Source organism: Phodopus roborovskii, unplaced genomic scaffold (assembly GCF_943737965.1).
Source record: "Phodopus roborovskii unplaced genomic scaffold, PHOROB, whole genome shotgun sequence".
NCBI lineage: Eukaryota > Metazoa > Chordata > Mammalia > Rodentia > Cricetidae > Phodopus > Phodopus roborovskii.
In genome coordinates, this window is record NW_026126571.1 from 1,732,145 (window position 1) to 1,751,248 (window position 19,104).

The 19,104-nt window shown below is 48.7% G+C and overlaps 2 protein-coding genes across 2 annotated transcripts; both read right to left on the reverse strand.

Annotated features, from left to right (window-relative positions):
• Positions 1–2,233: 2,233 nt before the first annotated feature.
• LOC127235568 (N-acetyltransferase 8) lies at positions 2,234–3,847 on the reverse strand. The gene has a single exon (XM_051202903.1). The coding sequence runs from the start codon at positions 3,786–3,788 to the stop codon at positions 3,105–3,107; it is 684 nt and encodes a 227-aa protein (XP_051058860.1). The 5' UTR covers positions 3,789–3,847; the 3' UTR covers positions 2,234–3,104.
• A 10,824-nt stretch (positions 3,848–14,671) lies between these two features.
• LOC127235534 (N-acetyltransferase family 8 member 2) lies at positions 14,672–16,416 on the reverse strand. The gene has a single exon (XM_051202861.1). The coding sequence runs from the start codon at positions 16,363–16,365 to the stop codon at positions 15,685–15,687; it is 681 nt and encodes a 226-aa protein (XP_051058818.1). The 5' UTR covers positions 16,366–16,416; the 3' UTR covers positions 14,672–15,684.
• Between the last annotated feature and the right edge of the window lie 2,688 nt (positions 16,417–19,104).

Sequence of the window (19,104 nt, forward strand, 5' to 3'; positions counted from 1 at the left end):
CAGTATGGCCATTCTACTCATGATTGGCCTGCATAAGTGGCAATCATATTAGTACATTTCTAATTGGCTAGGGATAGAGGGGTGGGCTAAAGCTATAGGTTTTCCATTCGTGGACAAGTCCCAGGCTTTGTCCTCATTTGATTATCACTCCAGGTGGGGAGGGGTGTTGGTGGCTGACTGCTCTTTGCTTGTGAACTGAGGCCTAGTTCTTAACTGAGCCTGTCATGATATTTGCCTGGCCCTGTCAAGAGTAGCATTGCCAAATAATTCCTAATTCCCAGTAAATAATAATAATCATAATAATAAGGAAATGGCGCTGGAATTTTTGTGAAGCTCTAGGCCAGCCTTGGTTATTAGAATAACTTTAGTGTTGTTTTTCTCCTTATTCCACATGTGGCAGTGACTTTCTTTTTTAATTTTCTACCATCTTCAATTTTTACTCAATTTAAGATCTTAAGATATGAAAGCTAAACACTGAGATTTCTGCCTAGCAGGCATTTTTGTGCTATTTGTTTAATTATTATAGTCAGCATAGTACATAGAAAGGACTTGGCTACCTTCTGTTAAATATGCACTTGGTAAATGTCAAAAAGGAAAGAAAGGAAGGAAGGAAGGAAGAGGAAAAATTGAACCAGTGTGCCTCTGTGGGTGGGAAAGGATACCCCCAGCAGCCATATGGTTGTTGGATGAATATCCCAGTGTGAGAGGTGAGGTATCTCCTTACAAGTTGTAGGTTAGGAGGTCTGTGAGTCTCCACACAATACAGGCTATTGCCACAGCGTTGGTTGCATATTAAATCTAGATAGTGAGTCCCTGTTGCTAAAGATTATGCACATGTCTTGTAATAAGGCATGGAAAAAAATCAGGGTGAGTTGAAAGCTCTTTTCCTTACCGGTCCGAAGAGCGCTGGGGGGGGGGGGGATTGTCGCAAATGGTCTTGTTAGCAGCACACGACAGGCCAGTTAGTTCTGCTGCTGTGATAGAGGCACAGCTGTGGGTCCAACTAACTGCTTTCTGGTTGGATGCAAAGCCGACTTCACAGGGCAGAGCCCAGGTTGCTACTACAAGTGGCAAGGGAGGTCACGGACTTTGGAGAGGAGTCTACTGCTACTGTGTGAATTTGATGCACGTGTCTATCAAATGGTCTTCTAAGCGTGTGTATCTATACCCAAAGCATGCTGCTCCTGTCAGTCACTGATGTGAGGAGGAATTTCTTTCCCCCTCCCCAGTGGACAGTGGTTACTGTGGAGACCCACATCTAACCAAATTGCTAAGAAAAGTGTGTATTGCTCTTGGTCTATACTATTGGCATCTATATTTCTCTGGTGCATGGCTCAGGGAATATTAGAGGGTTGTGTGGATGTAAGAACTGGGTGAAGGCGCAGAATATTGTGTAATTATTTACTCCAGGTAGAAACACTCCTCTGCTGGAGTGAAAGAACATTCCTGAAACTCTTAAGAAAGCCAAAAGCCCCAAAAGTCCCTTTCCAGGGTTATATAAGCAGTTAATGATTACTTGTGGGTAGGAACACTTTAATGATGTAGCTCCCTTTTTTTTTGGTTTGTCGAGACAGGGTTTCTCTGTATTGCTTTGGAATCTGTCTTGAAACTAGTTCTGTAGACCAGGCTGGTCTCGAACTCACAGAGAGCCACCAGCCTCTGCCTCCCAAGTGCTGGGATTTAAGGTGTATGCCTGGCTCGATGATGTAGCTTCTTACAGGTTGTTCCAAGAATCCAGTGACACAGCCTCCATAGTCATTACCCATATCAAGGTGTGATGAGGATGTCCTTCTGTGTATATGTTTCTCTTATTGGTTAATGAATAAAACATTGATTGGCCAGTAGTCAGGCAGCAAGTAATAGGTGGGTCTACCAGATGAGAATTCTGGGGAGAGGACGTAGAGAGAAGCCCACCAGGGAGATGCCATGCAGCCGTCAAAGGAGTAACAGGTCTGGGCATTCTCCAGTAAGCCAAGACCACAGGACGATACATAGTTTAATAGAAATGGTTAGTAATTCAGAGAGAGCTAGTTAGTAAGAAGACTAAGACATAATATGTGATTAATATAAGCCTTTATGTGTGTTTATGTGGGGCTAAACGGCTATGGGACCAGGTGGGACAGAAACTCCATGTAAGTAAACCATGATCTGCGCTGCTATAAGCAACTCTGATGAACTCATTGCCTGATCGAGATAGACCAGGGAAGCCATTTGTTTTCTTTATTATTGGTGTGATATCCGGAGGTAAAGATGTCACTGTTCTATGTCTCCCCCAAACAGAGATCCCGGCCCTAACGGAGCTCACCAGTGAGAAGCTAAGTTTGCACAGTGTTACCATAAGCCCAGAACTCCCATAACCTCACAATGACTGTGGCCCAGAAGTGTAAAATGAAATAAGCCCCTTTTCTCCTCTGAGTTGTTTTTGGTAGAATATTTTTTTTTTTACCACAGCAACAGAAAAGCACACTAGAATGGGTTTACAGAATCCAGAGTCTGTGGGTGTTCTAGGAAAGGGAAAAACATTTCTCTGCTATCGTATACACGTTACAAGGACAGCAACTACCTGGAAACACCCCTTTGTCATCCCCAGGTCCCCTGGAAGTGCTCCTGGAATTGCTGCTGTAATCAGCAGATCCTGCTGGGTTGGGGATATCCAGTATGAGATAGGGGTATGTCAGTGCTAGAGATGAAGTTGCAGAAATGGCTAACAGTCTCGAAAACACCAGCACACAGCTCTGTCTTAATTCATCCATGAAGCATGGTCAGGTCTGAAGCACCTACATTTCTGGAGTCCCTAGACTTGGAACTGAGACAACTTGTGCAGTAAATCTAGAACTCTCTAGATCATGCTTCCTTCCTGGACCCACAGAAACATTCCACACATGGCCTCTACTGCCCCATGAAACTAGCCCACTGCACCAGCAGTCACTGACAGCCCTCTGCAGGAAGTTGACTTTGGAAGACATGGGGCACTCCATTATCACCCACCATCAAATATGCAGGGCTCCTGTGAGCGTGGCAAATATGCCTTTGTGATCCAACATGAGGGTTTTCTTGTGGAAGCATAGTGATCTGGAGGCTGACAGACGCGTAAGGAAATTAGGTCATAGCTCATGTTCCTGAGCTGAAGGGAGTGGGTACCTGAAATGGATTGAAGGGGCAGTCAGTAGCTTCGCTACTGTGTTGAAGAAGGACTGGCCTGTCTTCTGGAAGCCCATGCCCTTGTAGAGGGCCACAGCGTCATACATCAGCACAGAAGTACGTAGAACAACATCGCTGTATCCCTGGTCCCGTGCAAACTGGAGGACCGCTCTGATCAGCGCTTTCGCTATCCCCCGTCCCCGATGCTGTGAGGACACAGACAGGTGAAACAGCAGCAGCTGCTTCCTGTTTAATGAGGGATCCTTGACTGGCCGAGCCGCCGCCATGCCTACCACCTGGCCCTCAGTCTCAGCCACCAGGAAGGAGGAGCCAAGCTCGTTGAGATAGGACTTGGTGATGTCGGCCAGGTCTGTGTGTAAACACATGTCCACAAACTTCTTCAAAGGCTGTCTGGCAAGGAGCCACAGTAACAGGAGCAGAAAGAAGATGCACATAACGGCTAGCAACCAGGAGCCAGACACCAGGACCAGGGCAATGGGCATCCCCAGTAGGAGCAGGAGGGTTTGGGGCAGCATCAGTGCATGGTAGAATGCGGCAGGGATGTGCTCCTCCATGCCCCTGGAGAACAGATCCAGGACCTGTCTGTGGTCGCTCTCCCGGTACTGGCGGAGGTGATAAGGAGCCATGGGAAGACTTCTGGGGTCTCAAATTTGCATCCACGAGGAACAGCCAGACCTGCTGGTACACCACTCCCAGGCCCTGCAGAAGAGAAAGAAAATCATGTGAGTCCCCTGAGTCCCTTCAACCCTATTCCAGACCTCTTAGGAGCCACGTTAAATTAACTCAAGCATGTTTTCTAGTGTCACCCAGGAAACAACAGGGCGTTGCTGGAATGTGTGAGGTCACTAACACCTGGCCATCGCCTTGGTTTCTCCCTTCGCATCTTAGTCATGCCCTTCACCTCTGTAGAGCACAGAAGCTAACACTTGGTTTCCTGCTGAATTGTGAGGATTTAATATGGTGGCCTGAGTGTGTGTGTGTGTGTGTGTGTGTGTGTGTACTGCCTTCCTCACCGCCCTCCTTACTCAGGTACAGACTCTCTGAACTTCTGGTTCAGAGACAGTGCCCTGTAGCAGGAAACCTGGGTCCATACATTACAGAATCCCATGCTCCCACGCACGAGTTTCAGAAAAACCTCTTCTCTCTGGTTAGGTTTTATTGAGTGAAAAAAATAACAGCTCAAGTCAAAACCTGCCTTCCCCCACTGAGTCCCCAGGAAAGTTAAGGAACTCCAGGCCCACAGCAATCCCCAGCCTTACCTCTCTGTTCTTTCGTCCTGGTAGCACAGGGCAGAGACTCCCAGAAAACTCAAGACTCCAAAATCAGAAGAGCCTGCCAGGACCTGCCCCTCCTCCATGGAGAAAACTTGGGCTGGTGCCTCGTTGGCCAGCTCCAGGGTAATCATAAACCAAAGGTCATGAACTAGAATGTGACCGAGGAGAAAGGACCTGTCCATTCACTTTGTGATCCCCATGGAGCTATTCTGGAAGGGAGAGCAGGCCTGGGGTGGTCCCTGGATCCTTAGCCTTGTGAGAGGGCCCCACACCTCTCTTCCTGATTTATTCAAGCTACACTGTCTCACACACAGCGCACTTGGCCCTCTCTGAGGACAACCTGGTCCCATGTGTGTACCTTCTGGGCAACAGTGCAACTCACCCCGAGCTCACAGGTCCATTGGCTCCGCAGCAAAGTCCTTTGTGGCAGGATTTCCCCCGTCTAAGCTTGCCTGCACCTGTTCTAGGACAAGGAATGAATGTTCCAGGTCAGCACTACCTCCCCTAGGCTGTTAGCTGAGGCTTTGCGGAGCTGTCCTGGCGGAAGAAATGCTCCTGTGTGGAGGTTCTGAGGTCCCCTCCTGTGCCTCCCTGCACAGGTGGAGAGGGCTACAAGGAGTTGTTACTTAGGAGTTTCACGGGAACAGTGACAAGGACCAGGGGTGGGGGAAGGGCGTGGGGGTGATGCTGAGAATTCAGGATAGAGGAAGGACGATTGGTATCCCGAGCAATGAGGACAGCTGGTCAGAAACTGGGATGCTCCTGAGGCAGGACCAACGCAGAGCCCTTGGGAAAGGACAGTCCATGAAGGATGGCTGTTTATACAGGACCCACATCCCAGCCAAGTAGTGCAGACACCACATTCCAGATGCACACGAGGCCGTGAATACTCTTTTGTTGGGGTGCTAAATGGCAGGTGCGGTGGTGAAACCACATTTGTCTTTATTCACTGGAACATGAGTCAGCCATGGCAGAAAAGGGAGCTGTGCATACAGGAGTGTGGACGGTTCTGGAAAGACAAGCCCCCCCCCCCCCCAGTGTGTAGGCTGCATGTTGCTGAAGCCGCGCATCTGTTATTGCGTCCCTGTTTTATTTCTGATGAAGTTGGTTTGCATGTTCTCTCTCTGCCTTTTGTTTAGTTGGATAAAGGTTTGTCTGTCTTGTTGATTTTCTCAAAGAACCAGCTTTTGTTCCATTGATACTTTGTGTTTTCTTTGTTTCTTCTTTATTGGTTTCAGCCTGGGTGAGTTTGCTTTTTTTGTTCTAGAGCTTGGGGTATGTTGTTAATTCTCTAATGTGACTATCCTCGGTTTTCTTCATATGGTCACTTAGTGCAATGAACTTTCCTCTTGGCACAGCTTTCAGAGTGTCCCATAGGTTTGGGTATGTTGTGCCTTCATTTTTCATTGAATTCTAGGGAGTCTTTGATTTCTTTGTTTTTTTTTTTTTTTTTTTTTTTCTTTTACCCAGGAGTGATGTAGTTGAGCATTGTTCAATTTCCATGAGTTTGTAGGGTTTCTGAAATTTGTGTTGTTGCTGAATTCTTATTTTAAGCCATGGTGGTCCCATAAAATACAGAGGGTTATTCCTTCCTTCCTTCCTTCCTTCCTTCCTTTCTTTCTTTCTTTGTTATCTGTTCAGCTTTGCCTTACTCCTGAGTATGTGGTCGGTTTTTCCATGAGGAGCTGAGAAGAAGGTATATTCTTTTGTGTTTGGATGGAATGTTCTATAGATATCTGTTAAACCCAATTGGGTCATAACTTCTGTTAGTTCCTTTGTTCTTTGTTAAGTTTCTGTCTGGTGGTCCTGTCCAGTGGTGAGAGTGGGGTGTTGAAGTCTCCCATATAAGTGTGTGAGGTTTTATGTATGATTTGAGTTTTAGTAATGCTTCTTTTATGAATGTAGGTGTGTTTGTATTTGGGGCATAGATGTTCAGGACTGAGACTTCATCTTGATGGATTTTTTTTGTGATGAATATGAAATGATCTTCATCTCTTATTTATTTTAGTTTGAAGTCTATTTTGTTAGATATTAGGATAGCTACACCAGCTTACTTCTTAGGACCATTTGATTGGAAAATCTTTTCCCAACCCTTTCCTGTGAGGTAATGTCTGTCTTTGAAGTTGAGGTATATTTCTCGTATGCAGCATAAGGGTGGATTCTGTCTTTGTATCCATTCTGTTAGTCTTTGTCTTTTTAAAAGTGAGAGATATTAATGGCCATTGATTGTTAATTCTTGTTTGTTTTGGGTTTATTTTTGGAATTGGTATTGTGTGAATTTTCCCCCTTTTTCTGGCTTTTGGTACAGTGGGATTATCTATTGCCTATGCTTTTGTGAGTGTAGTTTACTTCCTTGAGTTGGTGTTTTCCTTCCAATATTTTCTGTAGGGCTGAATTTGTGGATATATATTGTGTAAATCTGGTTTTGTTGTGGAATATCTTGTTTACTCCATCTGTAGTAATTGAAAGTTTTTCTGGGTATAGTAGTCTGGGCTGGCATTTATGGTCTCTTAGTGTTTGTAGACCATCTAGCCAGGACCTTCTGGCTTTCAGAATTTCCACTGAGAAGTCCGGTGTTATTCTGATAGCTCTGCCTTTATATGTTACCTGTCCTTTCTCCTTTGCTGTTCTTAAATTCTTTCTTTATTCTGTATGTTTGGTGTCTTGATTATTATGTGTGAAGGGGACTTTTTTTTTTTTTTTTTTTTTTTTTTTGTCCACTCTATTTGGTGTTCTGTAAGCTTCTTGTACTTTCATGGGCATGTCCTTCTTCAGGTTGGGAAAGTTTTCTTCTATGATTTTGTTGAATATACTTTCTGAACCTTTGAGCTGGGCTCCTCTATGCCTATTATCTTAGGTTTGGCCATTTCACCGTGCCCCATATTTCCTGGATATTTTGTGTTAAAGATTTGTTGTGCCCTGGCCAGCAGGGCAGTAATGGGGGCCTGAAACCCCAGAGTCCTAGAATGAGGAGACAAGAGACACAAGAAACAGACAGCAAGACAGGCTTTCTGATCAAGCTGCAAAATTTTATTTTTTACATAAGGGCTATTATAGTGGCAAAAGCGGGAACTTCTTTTAGGGAATGAGGGGGTCGGGGTGAAGGTTGCTAAGTAATCTAACTGCAAGATGTCCTGTGCTCAGCAGCCGATAGCTAATAGCTAACTTTGGAGGGCTATGTGTTCCCTGGTTCCTGGTCTTTGATGGGGAAATGGAAACTTACTGACTCTTCTGGCACTCTGGGACCTTTTGGGCCGTGTGATGGCTGGACCACTGTCAATACAGGATTTGGCTCCCAGCACTGTTGAGGCCCAGAAGTTGGTTTCAGGCAATGACAGACATCCCATAGTCAGCCAGGCCCAGATTGACCACAGCTTCCCTTGGACTGACCCCCAATGGAATTTCAACTCGTCAGAAGGTAGGGAGACCTCAAGATCTATCGCCAGATTTTAATGAGGGGTCTCCAGGTGACTGATCAGTGCCCAACTAATAAGGCTAAAATTTATAGTGTTCAGCAGGAGGTTAACGTATCACCATTAGCCTATCTTGAGAGATTAATGGGGGCTTTTAGGGCATTCTCTCCCATGAACCCTGAGGACCCTTTTGTCAATCAAGCAGCACCAGATATTAGAAAAAAAGCCCCAAAAGACAGCCGGTAAGTTGACAAATGCCTTGATGGACTACCATTGACCTAGACATAAAAATGCAAGAAAGCTCCATCAGCCACCCACAGAATTCCCTAACCTCCCTGGCTAATGTGGTGTTGCAGAACAGATGGGGATTGGATCTTGTATTTTTATAAGAGGGAGGGGCTCTGTGCAGCCTTAGGAGAAGAATGTTGCTTCTGTGTTGATCCTTCAGGAGCTGTAAAGGAATCACTGGCCAAAGTCAGAGAGGAGTTACAAAAAGAAACAGGGAGCGTGGACAGTCTCAAGGCTGGTTCGAATCTCCGTGATTGACTACCATAGTCTTCACCCCACTGGGGCCCCTACTGGTCCTAATACCCTTGCCTTGGTGTCCTGTATCCTCAAAAGGCTGCTCACCTTCATTGGGGAAAGGTTTGACACAGGGCAATTAATGGTGCTACAGTCTATTTACATCCTATCAGAGATGGGGGGGGGCATATATGAGAGACCCAGGCCTTAGCAGAACTGAAGCCCGAGTCAGCAGGGCATGACTGCCCCTGACCTTTGCCCTGGTTACAGAGAAGACCATGAACGCCTCCTCCCACCCCACACCGAGAGGCCAATCAGACAAACAATTCCAGCTGTCCTGCTGAGACTAAAATGTTGCAACTTCCCTAGACTCAAAATAGCCAATTAGCTCAGTCCAGATACCAATCAGGGCTAACCAATCCCAAGTCTGTTTTGGAATCCCTCAAGGTCCCTAACCCAGGTCTAACCACAATAAAAGCCCCCACCCCATGCTGCAGGCGGCTCTCCGGCTCTGCTCCCCTGCTGAGTCCAACTCAGAGAGGGCCGAGTTAACTCACAATAAAGACTCTGCTTTTAGGATCCGGTCTGAATCATTCCTGCCGCTGTAGGTAACTATTCACCAATATTTCTGTACATGGCCCAGTAAAACTCATTTGTTCACTAAACTGGACTTTGATGGTGTCTGTATCAGCTCTGTCCATGGTAAGTCGGTGTGAGTGTGTGTGTGTGTTTGAAGGGACTCTAGCCAGTCTGAGCATGGCAAATGTGACTGGCAAGCTTTGCCCTTCCCCCATTCTCTCCCTCCCTCCCTTCTCTCTCTCTCTCTCTCTCTCTCTCTCTCTCTCTCTCTCTCTCTCTCTCTCTCTCTCTCTCTCTCTCTCTCTCTCTCTCTCTCTCTCGGAAAGCAAAGCATGTAACTGGGGCTGGCTTACAACGCAGAGGTTTAGTCCATGCAGAGGTTTAGTTCATTGTCATCATGTGGGAGGTAAGGCAGAGTGTAGGCAGGCTTGGGTGGTGCTGGCCAGGTAGTTGAGGCGTCTACATCTTGATCTGCAATCAGGAGGAGACAGTGGACCACTGGGCCTGGCTTGAGCTTCTGAACATCCGCCTCCAGCAAGGTCACACTTCCACTATCAAGGCCACACCTCCTATGGCCACTCCCCATGAGCCTATGGGGCTCGTTTTCTTTCTGAGCACCTTGGTTAGGTGGTCAGTGTCAGCATTATGCACTCTTTAGAAAAGTGAGCTTGTGTGTGTGTGTGTGTGTGTGTGTGTGTGTTGCAATAGGCTATAGTTGTAACAGGACCCCAAGACCTTAGCACTCCATGATGGAAATGCCAGTCAGGCTGTAAAACCCAGCGCACAGACGGCACCGCCAGCCAAAACTATATCAAAGGCCTAACCCGATAAAGTCCATATAGTTCTGGGAAAATCTCAAAGTGTACTAACCCTGCTTTTTAGCGTCTGTAGTTATGTTTTGGGGTAACTGTTCTTGTTAACCAAAGTAAGTCAACCTAGAGCATGGTTTTCTTGGCTTTGTGCTTAAAAGCTCATCCTGAGGAAGGCTCTGGCTACCGTGGCATCCCAAACATGCAGCATCATCTCCGACTGACTAGGAAAGACTTCCGATCGGCTTAAACCATGTCTGGGCAGTCTTCTGTGGTGGACTCCCCACAACACTGTGACAGCCAGTCTCTGAAGCTCACTAGTTCGTTACCCCCAAAGGGACCCCCGTGGTGGTGCCTCTGGAGCCCCGTCACGTAGACGCTTCTCAGCCCAGGTTCTGGGGCAAAGCCGCATCACTGGAAGTCCCTGAACAACAGGCCAGTAGCTCCATTATAGTCCCCTCACTGTTTACCACTTACACAGCCCTTAGGGAGAGGCCCCATGGGCCTTGTTGAGTTTAATCTGAGACGTGCAGCTGACCCCAAACAGAAACATAAAGTGTCTGAATGCATGGGTGCTGGCGGCAGTGAGAGAGCCCCTTGAGTCCCAAGACACTTATGCCTCACAGACATGGTGCTAGACTGGAGTGGAACCCAGGTCTCAGGCAAGAGCAAGATCTCTTAACAACTTGGCCATCTTTCCAGCCCCAAGGCAGGTTTTAAGGACCATGGGGAGGGTTACATTAAGACTTGGTGAATCAGATGTCCTTGATCACAAACTGTAAGGACTAAGTATGTTCAAGTTAAGCTATCAGAACATGGCCACTCTTACCTTGAACTAGTAGTCACTGGCAGGTGGCCTGGCAGGGGTGTGGTTTTAGAAGGGTCCTTGTTGATTACTTCCTGCTGTAGGATGCTCAGCCATGAACTCTTTTCTCTAGAACCGACCAGCCTTCTACATTAATTCGCTTGGTTAGAGGCTGATGAAAATGACTGCACAAAATACATGAAGTTGACTATACAACCGGTTTTGTTGTTGTTATTGCTTTTGTTTGATTATTATATTTTTAAGTGTATTATATTTGCGCGTGTGCGCATGCGTGCATGCGTGTGTGTGTGTGTGTGTGTGTGTGTGTGTGTGTGTGAGAGAGAGAGAGAGAGAGAGAGAGGATAATGATGATATGTTGTGGTCAGAGAAAAACTTGCTGGAAAACTCCTTCCACCATGTGGGTCCTGGAAACTGAGCTCATGTCACCAGGCTTTGCCACAGAGGCCTTTTCCTGCTGAGCCATTTTGCCAGTCCTACAACCGTTCCAAAGCACGTGGGAAAGAACTGGCTCTCGTACCTTCCTTCCCTCAGTCCTCCAGTTCAGCCTTGAGTCTGTGTCCAGCTGAACTCCAAGGGAAGCCCAGGACTCAACAAAATGATCAGTACTTCTCTGGCTAAAATAAATGACATGATTTATGTGAAGAGTAGGTTCTGTGGGATTTCATGCCTCTGTGGAGGGAAAAAAATTCTCCCTGATTTATTCAACCACCCACTTCTAGCCACAGAGCTGAAGCTCAGGTTCCTCCCAGCCTTGCACTGGCCCTTCCAGTGAACCCTGTTTGAGCCCGTTAGCCGATCTCCTGAATACAGAATCCGAACTGTTCTTGCCCAGGCTCCGCAAGCCTAAGACGTTTGGTATGATGAGGACAGAGGTTCTGCTGAGACAAGTATACATTTTACATTAAAACTGACTGGCCTCCACAGCGTGGTCTCTCTGTTTGGCCTGGGGTGAACGCATTCAGTCAGAGACATGGCCACTGGCTCTGGCCGCAGCCACTCAGTGTTAAGGAAACTCCACTGACACTTTGCTCTTTCTAACCTCTGAGATTCTACCTCTGAGTTTAGACATTTCCAAAGGACTTTATTTACTTCTCATTTTTTTTTTTTTTTTTAGATGTAAAGTACACAGTTACACTGTAAGACTCTACGGCCTTTGGTCCATCAAAAATGCCGTGCCGTAACCGTATGTCTCAAATCCCAAGCATTCCCAGCAGCCCAAGAAGCAACTTCAGTTCCAGCAACCACAGCTTCTGGCTTCTGCCGCCCCAAACCCTGGCTGCCTCCATTTTACCATGTTGACTTGCATTTTGGCTCAGATTTCATGGCACAATTTCCTGTTTATCATGTGGACTCTCCAAGTCTATGACTACAACTCAACAAGTCTTCCTTCTTGGCTTAGCCCACTCTGGCTTAGTGATGTCGATTTCTAGCACATCCTTACACAGTCATCAGCACAACATGGCCCCACCTTTACATTTACATCCTTTGGGAAGAGATGGAGAAGCCTTGTGTGAATCTGTAAGGATGGAAAAATACAGCCTAACTCTCCAATGACCCCAGGAAACTAGAAGTTTAAAAATACTAAATACCTTAAATTTCAGACCCTGTCCTGCCAGTAAATAGGCAAAAGTTCACACTCCTTGCCACTTACCTGACTTTGTAAACTGCTTGTGAAACTCCCACCCCAGTGACCTAACTGCCATTTGTCACCCCACCTAGGAGCCCTCACAAATGCAGACCTCCAGGGCTACAGAAAACTGATTGATCTATAAAGTGTGGGCTTGGATGGTTTAAATTGATTGGCCCGTACCATGCAGGCTCTGGATGCTATGAGATGATTGGTTTACGATGCACGGGCTTTGTTGTAAACCCTATAAAAGCTGTCTCAATCCTGTACTCGGGGTCCTCAGTCCTCTACCCCTGCACGGCGCATGACTGTGGACCCCAGTGCACTCGGAATATAAAAGACCTCGTGCTGCTGCATCAAAACCGATTCTTGTGAGTCAGAGTGTGAAGGTCCACGCTCTGCGGGTCTTTCAGCTCCGTTCCCCTTCTGGAGACGGCTCTTTGGAACCTGCACAAGGCACTGTTCAGGATGGACATTTCAGTGCTGGTGTGAGCAGGCAACACAGCAGCTAATGGAGCAAACAAATAACTCTCCATGGCAGCCAGGGTACCAACAGGACAAGTTCCTTCTCCGCTTACAGGCTGTCCTTTTCTCCCGGCCCAAGAACAGCTGCTGAACCCACTGTGACCAGGGCAGGGGAAGCAGGACAGCAGAAGGATGTCGGTGGCCATCACTGTAGCGTGTTTGGATGCTGCTGCCATGTCTGTAGAGGAAGGGCAGGGCCTGGGGCAGCTGGGGGGGGGGATGTTTCCAGAAGCAGAGTCCCTGGGCAGGAGAGACCCCCAGGGATGGCTGGAGAGTCACACAGCTTCCCCAGGAGCCAGGACTTGCTGATTACCTACTGTGGCTGTCTTTCCATCCTGACCTGTCATTTGATTAAGGACAGCTTACCCTAGTGGGTACAGGATGAGAGTAAAACCACCCTTTTGTGCCTGTGTTACTGTTTGTGTCTGATTTCCCCTGGGGATGTGACAGACGTGTATCCACACTGTGCAGGGCACCAGGACAGACGGCAGAGATGATTCTACCCACGTTGGCCTTATGAACAGGTTTACTTAAGTTACTTGCAGGAACATTTCGGGAACATGGGTGAGGAATTCACAGAGCGTGGGGGACCCAGGCAGCTGCAACAATTGAAAGCCCACCATTGCACGGGTAATGACACACAAAATCTACAACACTGGGCTTCCTAAGAGTCTCCTCTCTGCTAGGAAATGTTTACTGCCTAGACCACTTCAGGGACAGCTTGTGAGGCCCTTTCCTGAGTATTCCAAGCCTCTGTCAGCCCTCCACGGGAGGGTGTTTCAATTCAGACCAAACATGCAGCTCCCTCCACATCTTTACGTGCCCTCTTCCTCGGTTCTCTGAGGAGATGATACACACATCTAGTTTCTTCCATTATGACTCATTAGTTTCTGATGTAACCGCCACCCACTGTGAAAAGTGTCTTTTCACAACTGAGGCTGGCACCTTAGTCATCAATGGACATATACACAAATGTTCTGGAGACAAGCTGACACATTATACCTGCCTGATAAAACATAAAACAATGTCAGGGTGCTCTGGGTAGCATGAGTAGGTTGAAGGAAGAAGGCACTCCAAGATGGGATTTTAAGGCCTATGTGGTAGCAGGAAGGTCCAGCCCCTCTGGTGGACTGAGCTTCAAACAGCCTACAAAGGCATATTTGTTGGTCGTTACACAAAGTATTTCCTCATACCAAGGTCCCTAATGTAATTTACACGTCTTACTAAAGGACAGCACCACACACCTTCATGACTTTAGTCTGCTGTTACGTATTGTTTGTGATACGCAAACAAGAGCATCGGGTATGCCTGAGGAGTCTTGTGACCAAAGTCACGGGATGGCTGCAAAACCCCCTCAGCAAAACAATTCTACAAATCGTGGAAGACGGTCACTGTTTCCCACGAAGATTCCTCGCTATTTACCACGTGATTCATCAAGGTCAATGAATAGCTGTTCATTCTAATGTCTACCCCTAATACAGTGACTCTGCTAAACAAGTTGACAATTTAAAGACTTTTTTACGTAACCGCCACCCACTATGAAAAGTGTCCTTTCACCCATGGGCATAAACACAAATGTTCTGAAGGCAAGCAGACACATAACTGCCTGATACAAAATAAAACAGCAGTGGTTGTCTCCTTCCTGTGACCTATGACCTCCACAACCACAGGACTTAGCCTTGGCTTAGAGTACTCAACAGGAGTTCCCTCCCGTGGAACAGGCCTTGAGTTTAATCAGAAAGTAGCTGTTTGCACACGTAACAACAGAGCCACGATCGCACGACTATGTACGTCTTCCTGACATGTAACAGTATAGCACATGGGTTCCAGAACCAAGCAAGACTGTCTGCGACAATTCCCCCTCGGCTGCCTGCGGTGAGCCTAGAGATCCAGCCAACAGACAGAGACCCCCCCCCCCCCAAGCTCATCCTCGATTGACTTTCTCCATGTCTGAAACCAAAGCATGTGATGTGCTGAGGATCTGTAGTTCTGGTCATCGACCAAAAGCAGTGGCAACAGTATTTGTGGTTTGTTGGACCTCGGGGTCTTTCTTGCCAATTACTCAGGGAGGCTGCACCCAGCAACCTCATTAGTTCTGAGAGCTCCTTCCTGCATTCATTCAGGGTGCCTTTGCTCCGATCCGAGACTGCTGTTTTAACTACTGTTCCTGGTGTTTCCTCTTATCTGTAAGACACTTGGGCTTACGAAATCTTTTCACAGAGGACAACCAGGGTCACTGGAGGCTCACTGCTTTCCAACTCAAGCAAGTGTCAACTGGTTCTGAGATTATTCTCTAGGGTGACATGTCCATGGCACTTCTTGATTCCATACTCTCCTCCTAGGTGCACAAGAATGCTCCTCGTTTGGTATCCATTTAGTTGTGTTTTCCCATAAGACTGGAACCAAATACAGCCGGGGTGGGAGGGGTCACCATGCCCAGGACAGGCCATTCAAAATTGCTCTGGATGCATCAGAGGTCATCTTCCTCCTCTTGGCACAAGGGTGGCTTAGGAGTCAGCTGAGGGCTTCATCGCTCCAGGTCTCACAGGGCACCCGCCACCCGGAACCCTGACTGGCCATGTCTCTATCAGAGGAGGCTCCGTTTCTACACGTCTTAGATTTTCCCCTAAGTGACAAGTCCAGTGTCCCAGAGAGCCTTGCTCCTTTCTGTGTTCACTGCAAAGATTCTACATCCTGACCGGGATGCTGGAACTTCTGTTCACCCATGTGAAACTGACAGTTAATGGAGTCATACATGAAATGTGTGCAGTATCTACTCGGGGTGGGTCCTGTGCTATATCATCGTGACTGTAGGGAGACGAAAGGGTGGCACTTAAAACCTGCAAACCCCCCACCCACCAGTAAAACTGGATCTGAAAGGAACGGATCCTGAGCTCCTGCGAGCCAGCAGGGTTTTGTGAAATGGAGGCCCACAGACAGAGAAAGGTCACAGCCCTGGCTCCCAGGCAAAAGGGAGCGAGTAAGTAAAACGAATGATCGAAAGGGCCATCAACCTCGTGACGGCGCTGCCAAAGTACTCCTGTGTCTTCCGGAAGCCCATGGCCTGGTAGAGAGCCAAAGCGCTATACTGCACAATGCTGGTCTCGAGGACGACGTCACTGTAGCCCTGGTCCCGTGCAAACTGGAGGACAGTTCTGACCAGCGCTTTCGCTATCCCCTGTCCTCGATGCTGTGAGGACACAGACAGGCGAAAGAGCTGCAGCTGCTTCCTCCCTGGTGGGGCATCCTTGACTGGCAGACACCCCACGATGCCCACCACCAGGCCCCCAGATTCAGCCACCCAGAAGGAGCCACGGGCATTCAGATAGGACTTGGTGATGTCAGCCAGGTCTGTTTGCAAAGATGTAGCCACATATTTTCTCCAAGAATGCCAGACAAGGAGCCATAGGCAAAAGCGTATGAGGAAGCTGCTCACTGTGGCCAGGAACCAGGAGCCACACACCAGGACTATGGTCGCGATCACCCCAAATAAGGGTAGGAGGGTCTGGGGCACTGTCAGCATATGGCGGAAGGCAGCAGAGACATTCTCCTCCATGCCCCTGGAGAACAAGTCCAGGACCCTTTTGTGGTCCCTGTCCTGATACTGGCGGATGTGATAAGGAGCCATGGGAGACTGCTGGGTCTCAAAAGCCAGTAATCACAAGGGACAGAGAGACCTTCTTGCACAGCTTCCCTGAGCCCTGTAGGAGACAGAGGAAGCCATGTCAGTCTCCCAATCCCTCCCAGCCTGCCAGAAACCAGGGAGACTCCACTCACAGGAGTCAACGCCCAGGAGGAAGCAGCATCAGGTCAGCATCACCCGACAACTCCCACTTCCTCCCTCTCCCAGCCATGTGACCCTGGGACATGTCCCTTGACCTCTCTGGGCCTGTAGATCATGGGAAAACAACACCTGGTTTCTAAGTCCCCCCCCCCACTCCTTATCTGATTACAGGTTATCTGACCTTTGGTATGGAAGTGGTACTCTGTGGAAATATAGGAGATCTTTGTTTCTTCTTCAGGGTCCAGACATCGAAAACTCCTGCATCCTCAGGCACAAGTTTCAGCAAATCCTCTTTCCAGCCATTGGAAAGATTCAGTCTACAGAAAAGCAAAGGGTCAAATCACTCCACCGGGGGTCCGCAGGAAGACTGTGGCACTCCAGATCTACAGAGACTCCTAAGTCTCTCCTCTCACCTGGTACCACAGATCCAAGAGTGTCCAGGACGGCCTCAGCTTCCAGTGACATCCAGGAGAACCTACCAGGGCCCGATGACTCTCCCGGGGAGTAGATCTGGCGTGGCCCTAGATAATCATGAACCAAGGTCAAGAGCCTGAATGTGAAACGGGAGGGGATCCTCACCTGTTCCTCCCGATCCTCACAGGGTTCACCTGGGGCCTCCCCATCCTTCTGTCCCTCGCCTTCATAACACAGCATCTTTCCACCCAGAGCGTGCTGGCTCCCAGCCTAGGCGCGTGCTGGACTTCTCTTCCTCTGAGCTGTGTGTGTGTGTTGGGGGGGGGGGTCCAAGGACAATGGATCCTGATGGCCCAAACCGACTTCCTACCCTCCTAACCATCACGTTCCAGTGTCGTGTGGATGCAAGCGCTTTGCTGGATGTGTCCTTTCAAGTCCCTGCAGTGCCTGTCTGGATAACAGCCCCCACGCAGTGGGCTGTTTTGTGAGCACGGCGGCTCTTCAGAACCAAGATATCATACTCCTCGTGCAGATCAGCTGAGGAAGTACTTCAAGAAGCCAGGACACACAGGGGCACCCTTTCCTTGCAAGCCACCCCCGTGAGATGAATGCGCTTTGCCCAGTCTTAACCTACAAATCAGCGACTGCTGCCTCTTCCCATGGCTTCCTGAACAGGGTTGTGCTGTAAGCCAGCTCTTGTCTGCCGCAGTTAGCCTGGGCCTAGGTAGGGTGGGGGCCTTACATCCTAGAAGCTTCTCGGGATGACGATGGGTGTGGTGTTAGCACGGGGCACTCTGTAAGCTGGCACGTTTTTGTGGTACTTAGCCTGGGCCCAGGGGAGAAAGATGGGAAGCAGCCTCCGTGGGGGTCTTACACTGGGGAAACTTCTCAGGAGCACGCTGGACTTCGGGGGACAGGTAGGGAAGCCTTCAGTTTAAGAGTGCAGCAAAGACCAGAGGATGTGGAGGAGGGGGAGAGGCAGTGAGGTTTTGCAGGGAGCACGGGGGGGGGGGGTTAGTTAGCCCCTGCCAGCCGTGCACACCAACTTCAAGCGTGAGCCGCAGGGACCCTTACAAGGGACGGATGCGTAGGTGTCCTTTTAACTAGTGAGACGCTCTACCTGGGAGGGAGCTGGCGGCGTCCGGAAGTGGCGGGCTTGCTTCCCAGACCGGGTGATCTTCGGCACCGAAGGTGAGCTGGGCTCTCTCTCGGGCCAGCAGGGAGCCAGGGCTCCTCCGGGCGTGCGAGCACTTTGCACAGGTTCCCCTGCTCGGTTCGCTGCGCTCCCTCCACGCCAGGGCTGCAGTGCGCAGGCTCAGCACCGCCCGGCTCGGCTCCCCGGTCCGCGGCGCCCCCTGCAGGCAGGAGCTGCGGCGGCAGCAGGGAGCCCGGGGACTGGCCCGCCTGCAGCCTGCAGGACACGGGGTCGTGCTTAGCTGCTAGGGCTTCGCGCTTAGCAGCCTCAGGGCCTCTGCCTTCCATCACGCTGTTTTTAATTTTAAAGCGAGCACATCGCAGCTCTAAGAGTTTATAATTCCGTGTATGCCAATGGCTGCATTCTATCGCATAAGAATCGTGAAAAAGTAAGACAACCGCATCAGCGTCACCCTCACGCAGATCACATTCCTGTGTGTGTGTGAATACTGCAGACTCTGCGTAAGTAGAAGGAATTACTTCTACTCTGTTTGGTAGATTGTCGACCCGTGTCAGACGTATGGCCACCAACAAAGGACTTCATCACTATAATCCAGAAAAATGAAGGTGAAAAGTTTACTGAAATGTGTTCAACCATTTGAATAGAAAACGAGCATCTGCAAAAGAAGAGGGCAGGTTAGGAGCTGTTTCAGACATAGAAAACACCGGTGCCTTGTTTTGGTGTCGGGGGTTTTGAAAAAAATCTCAGCAGTCAACCCTTCAGTTCTGATAACTGTCGGGAACTAAGGACACCCGACATCTGAAATGAAAGGTCACCAGGTTTCTCTCAAAACCCTTCCTGAAATAACAAGAACCCGAGAGATCAGAAATGTTACGGGCTGGGGAAATGATGTGGCAGGTAAAGCTCTTGCCCTACAAGCATGAGCTCCAGGGGTTGGACCCCCCCCCACACCCAGCACCCAATAACAAGCTAGGGGAAATGCCAGCCTGCCTGTAATCCCAGGATGCGGGAGG

Bases quoted from the DNA above. Each gene is read 5' to 3' on its own strand.
- LOC127235534 (XM_051202861.1), bottom strand. From the start codon at position 16,365: ATGGCTCCTTATCACATCCGCCAGTATCAGGACAGGGACCACAAAAGG.
- LOC127235568 (XM_051202903.1), bottom strand. From the start codon at position 3,788: ATGGCTCCTTATCACCTCCGCCAGTACCGGGAGAGCGACCACAGACAG.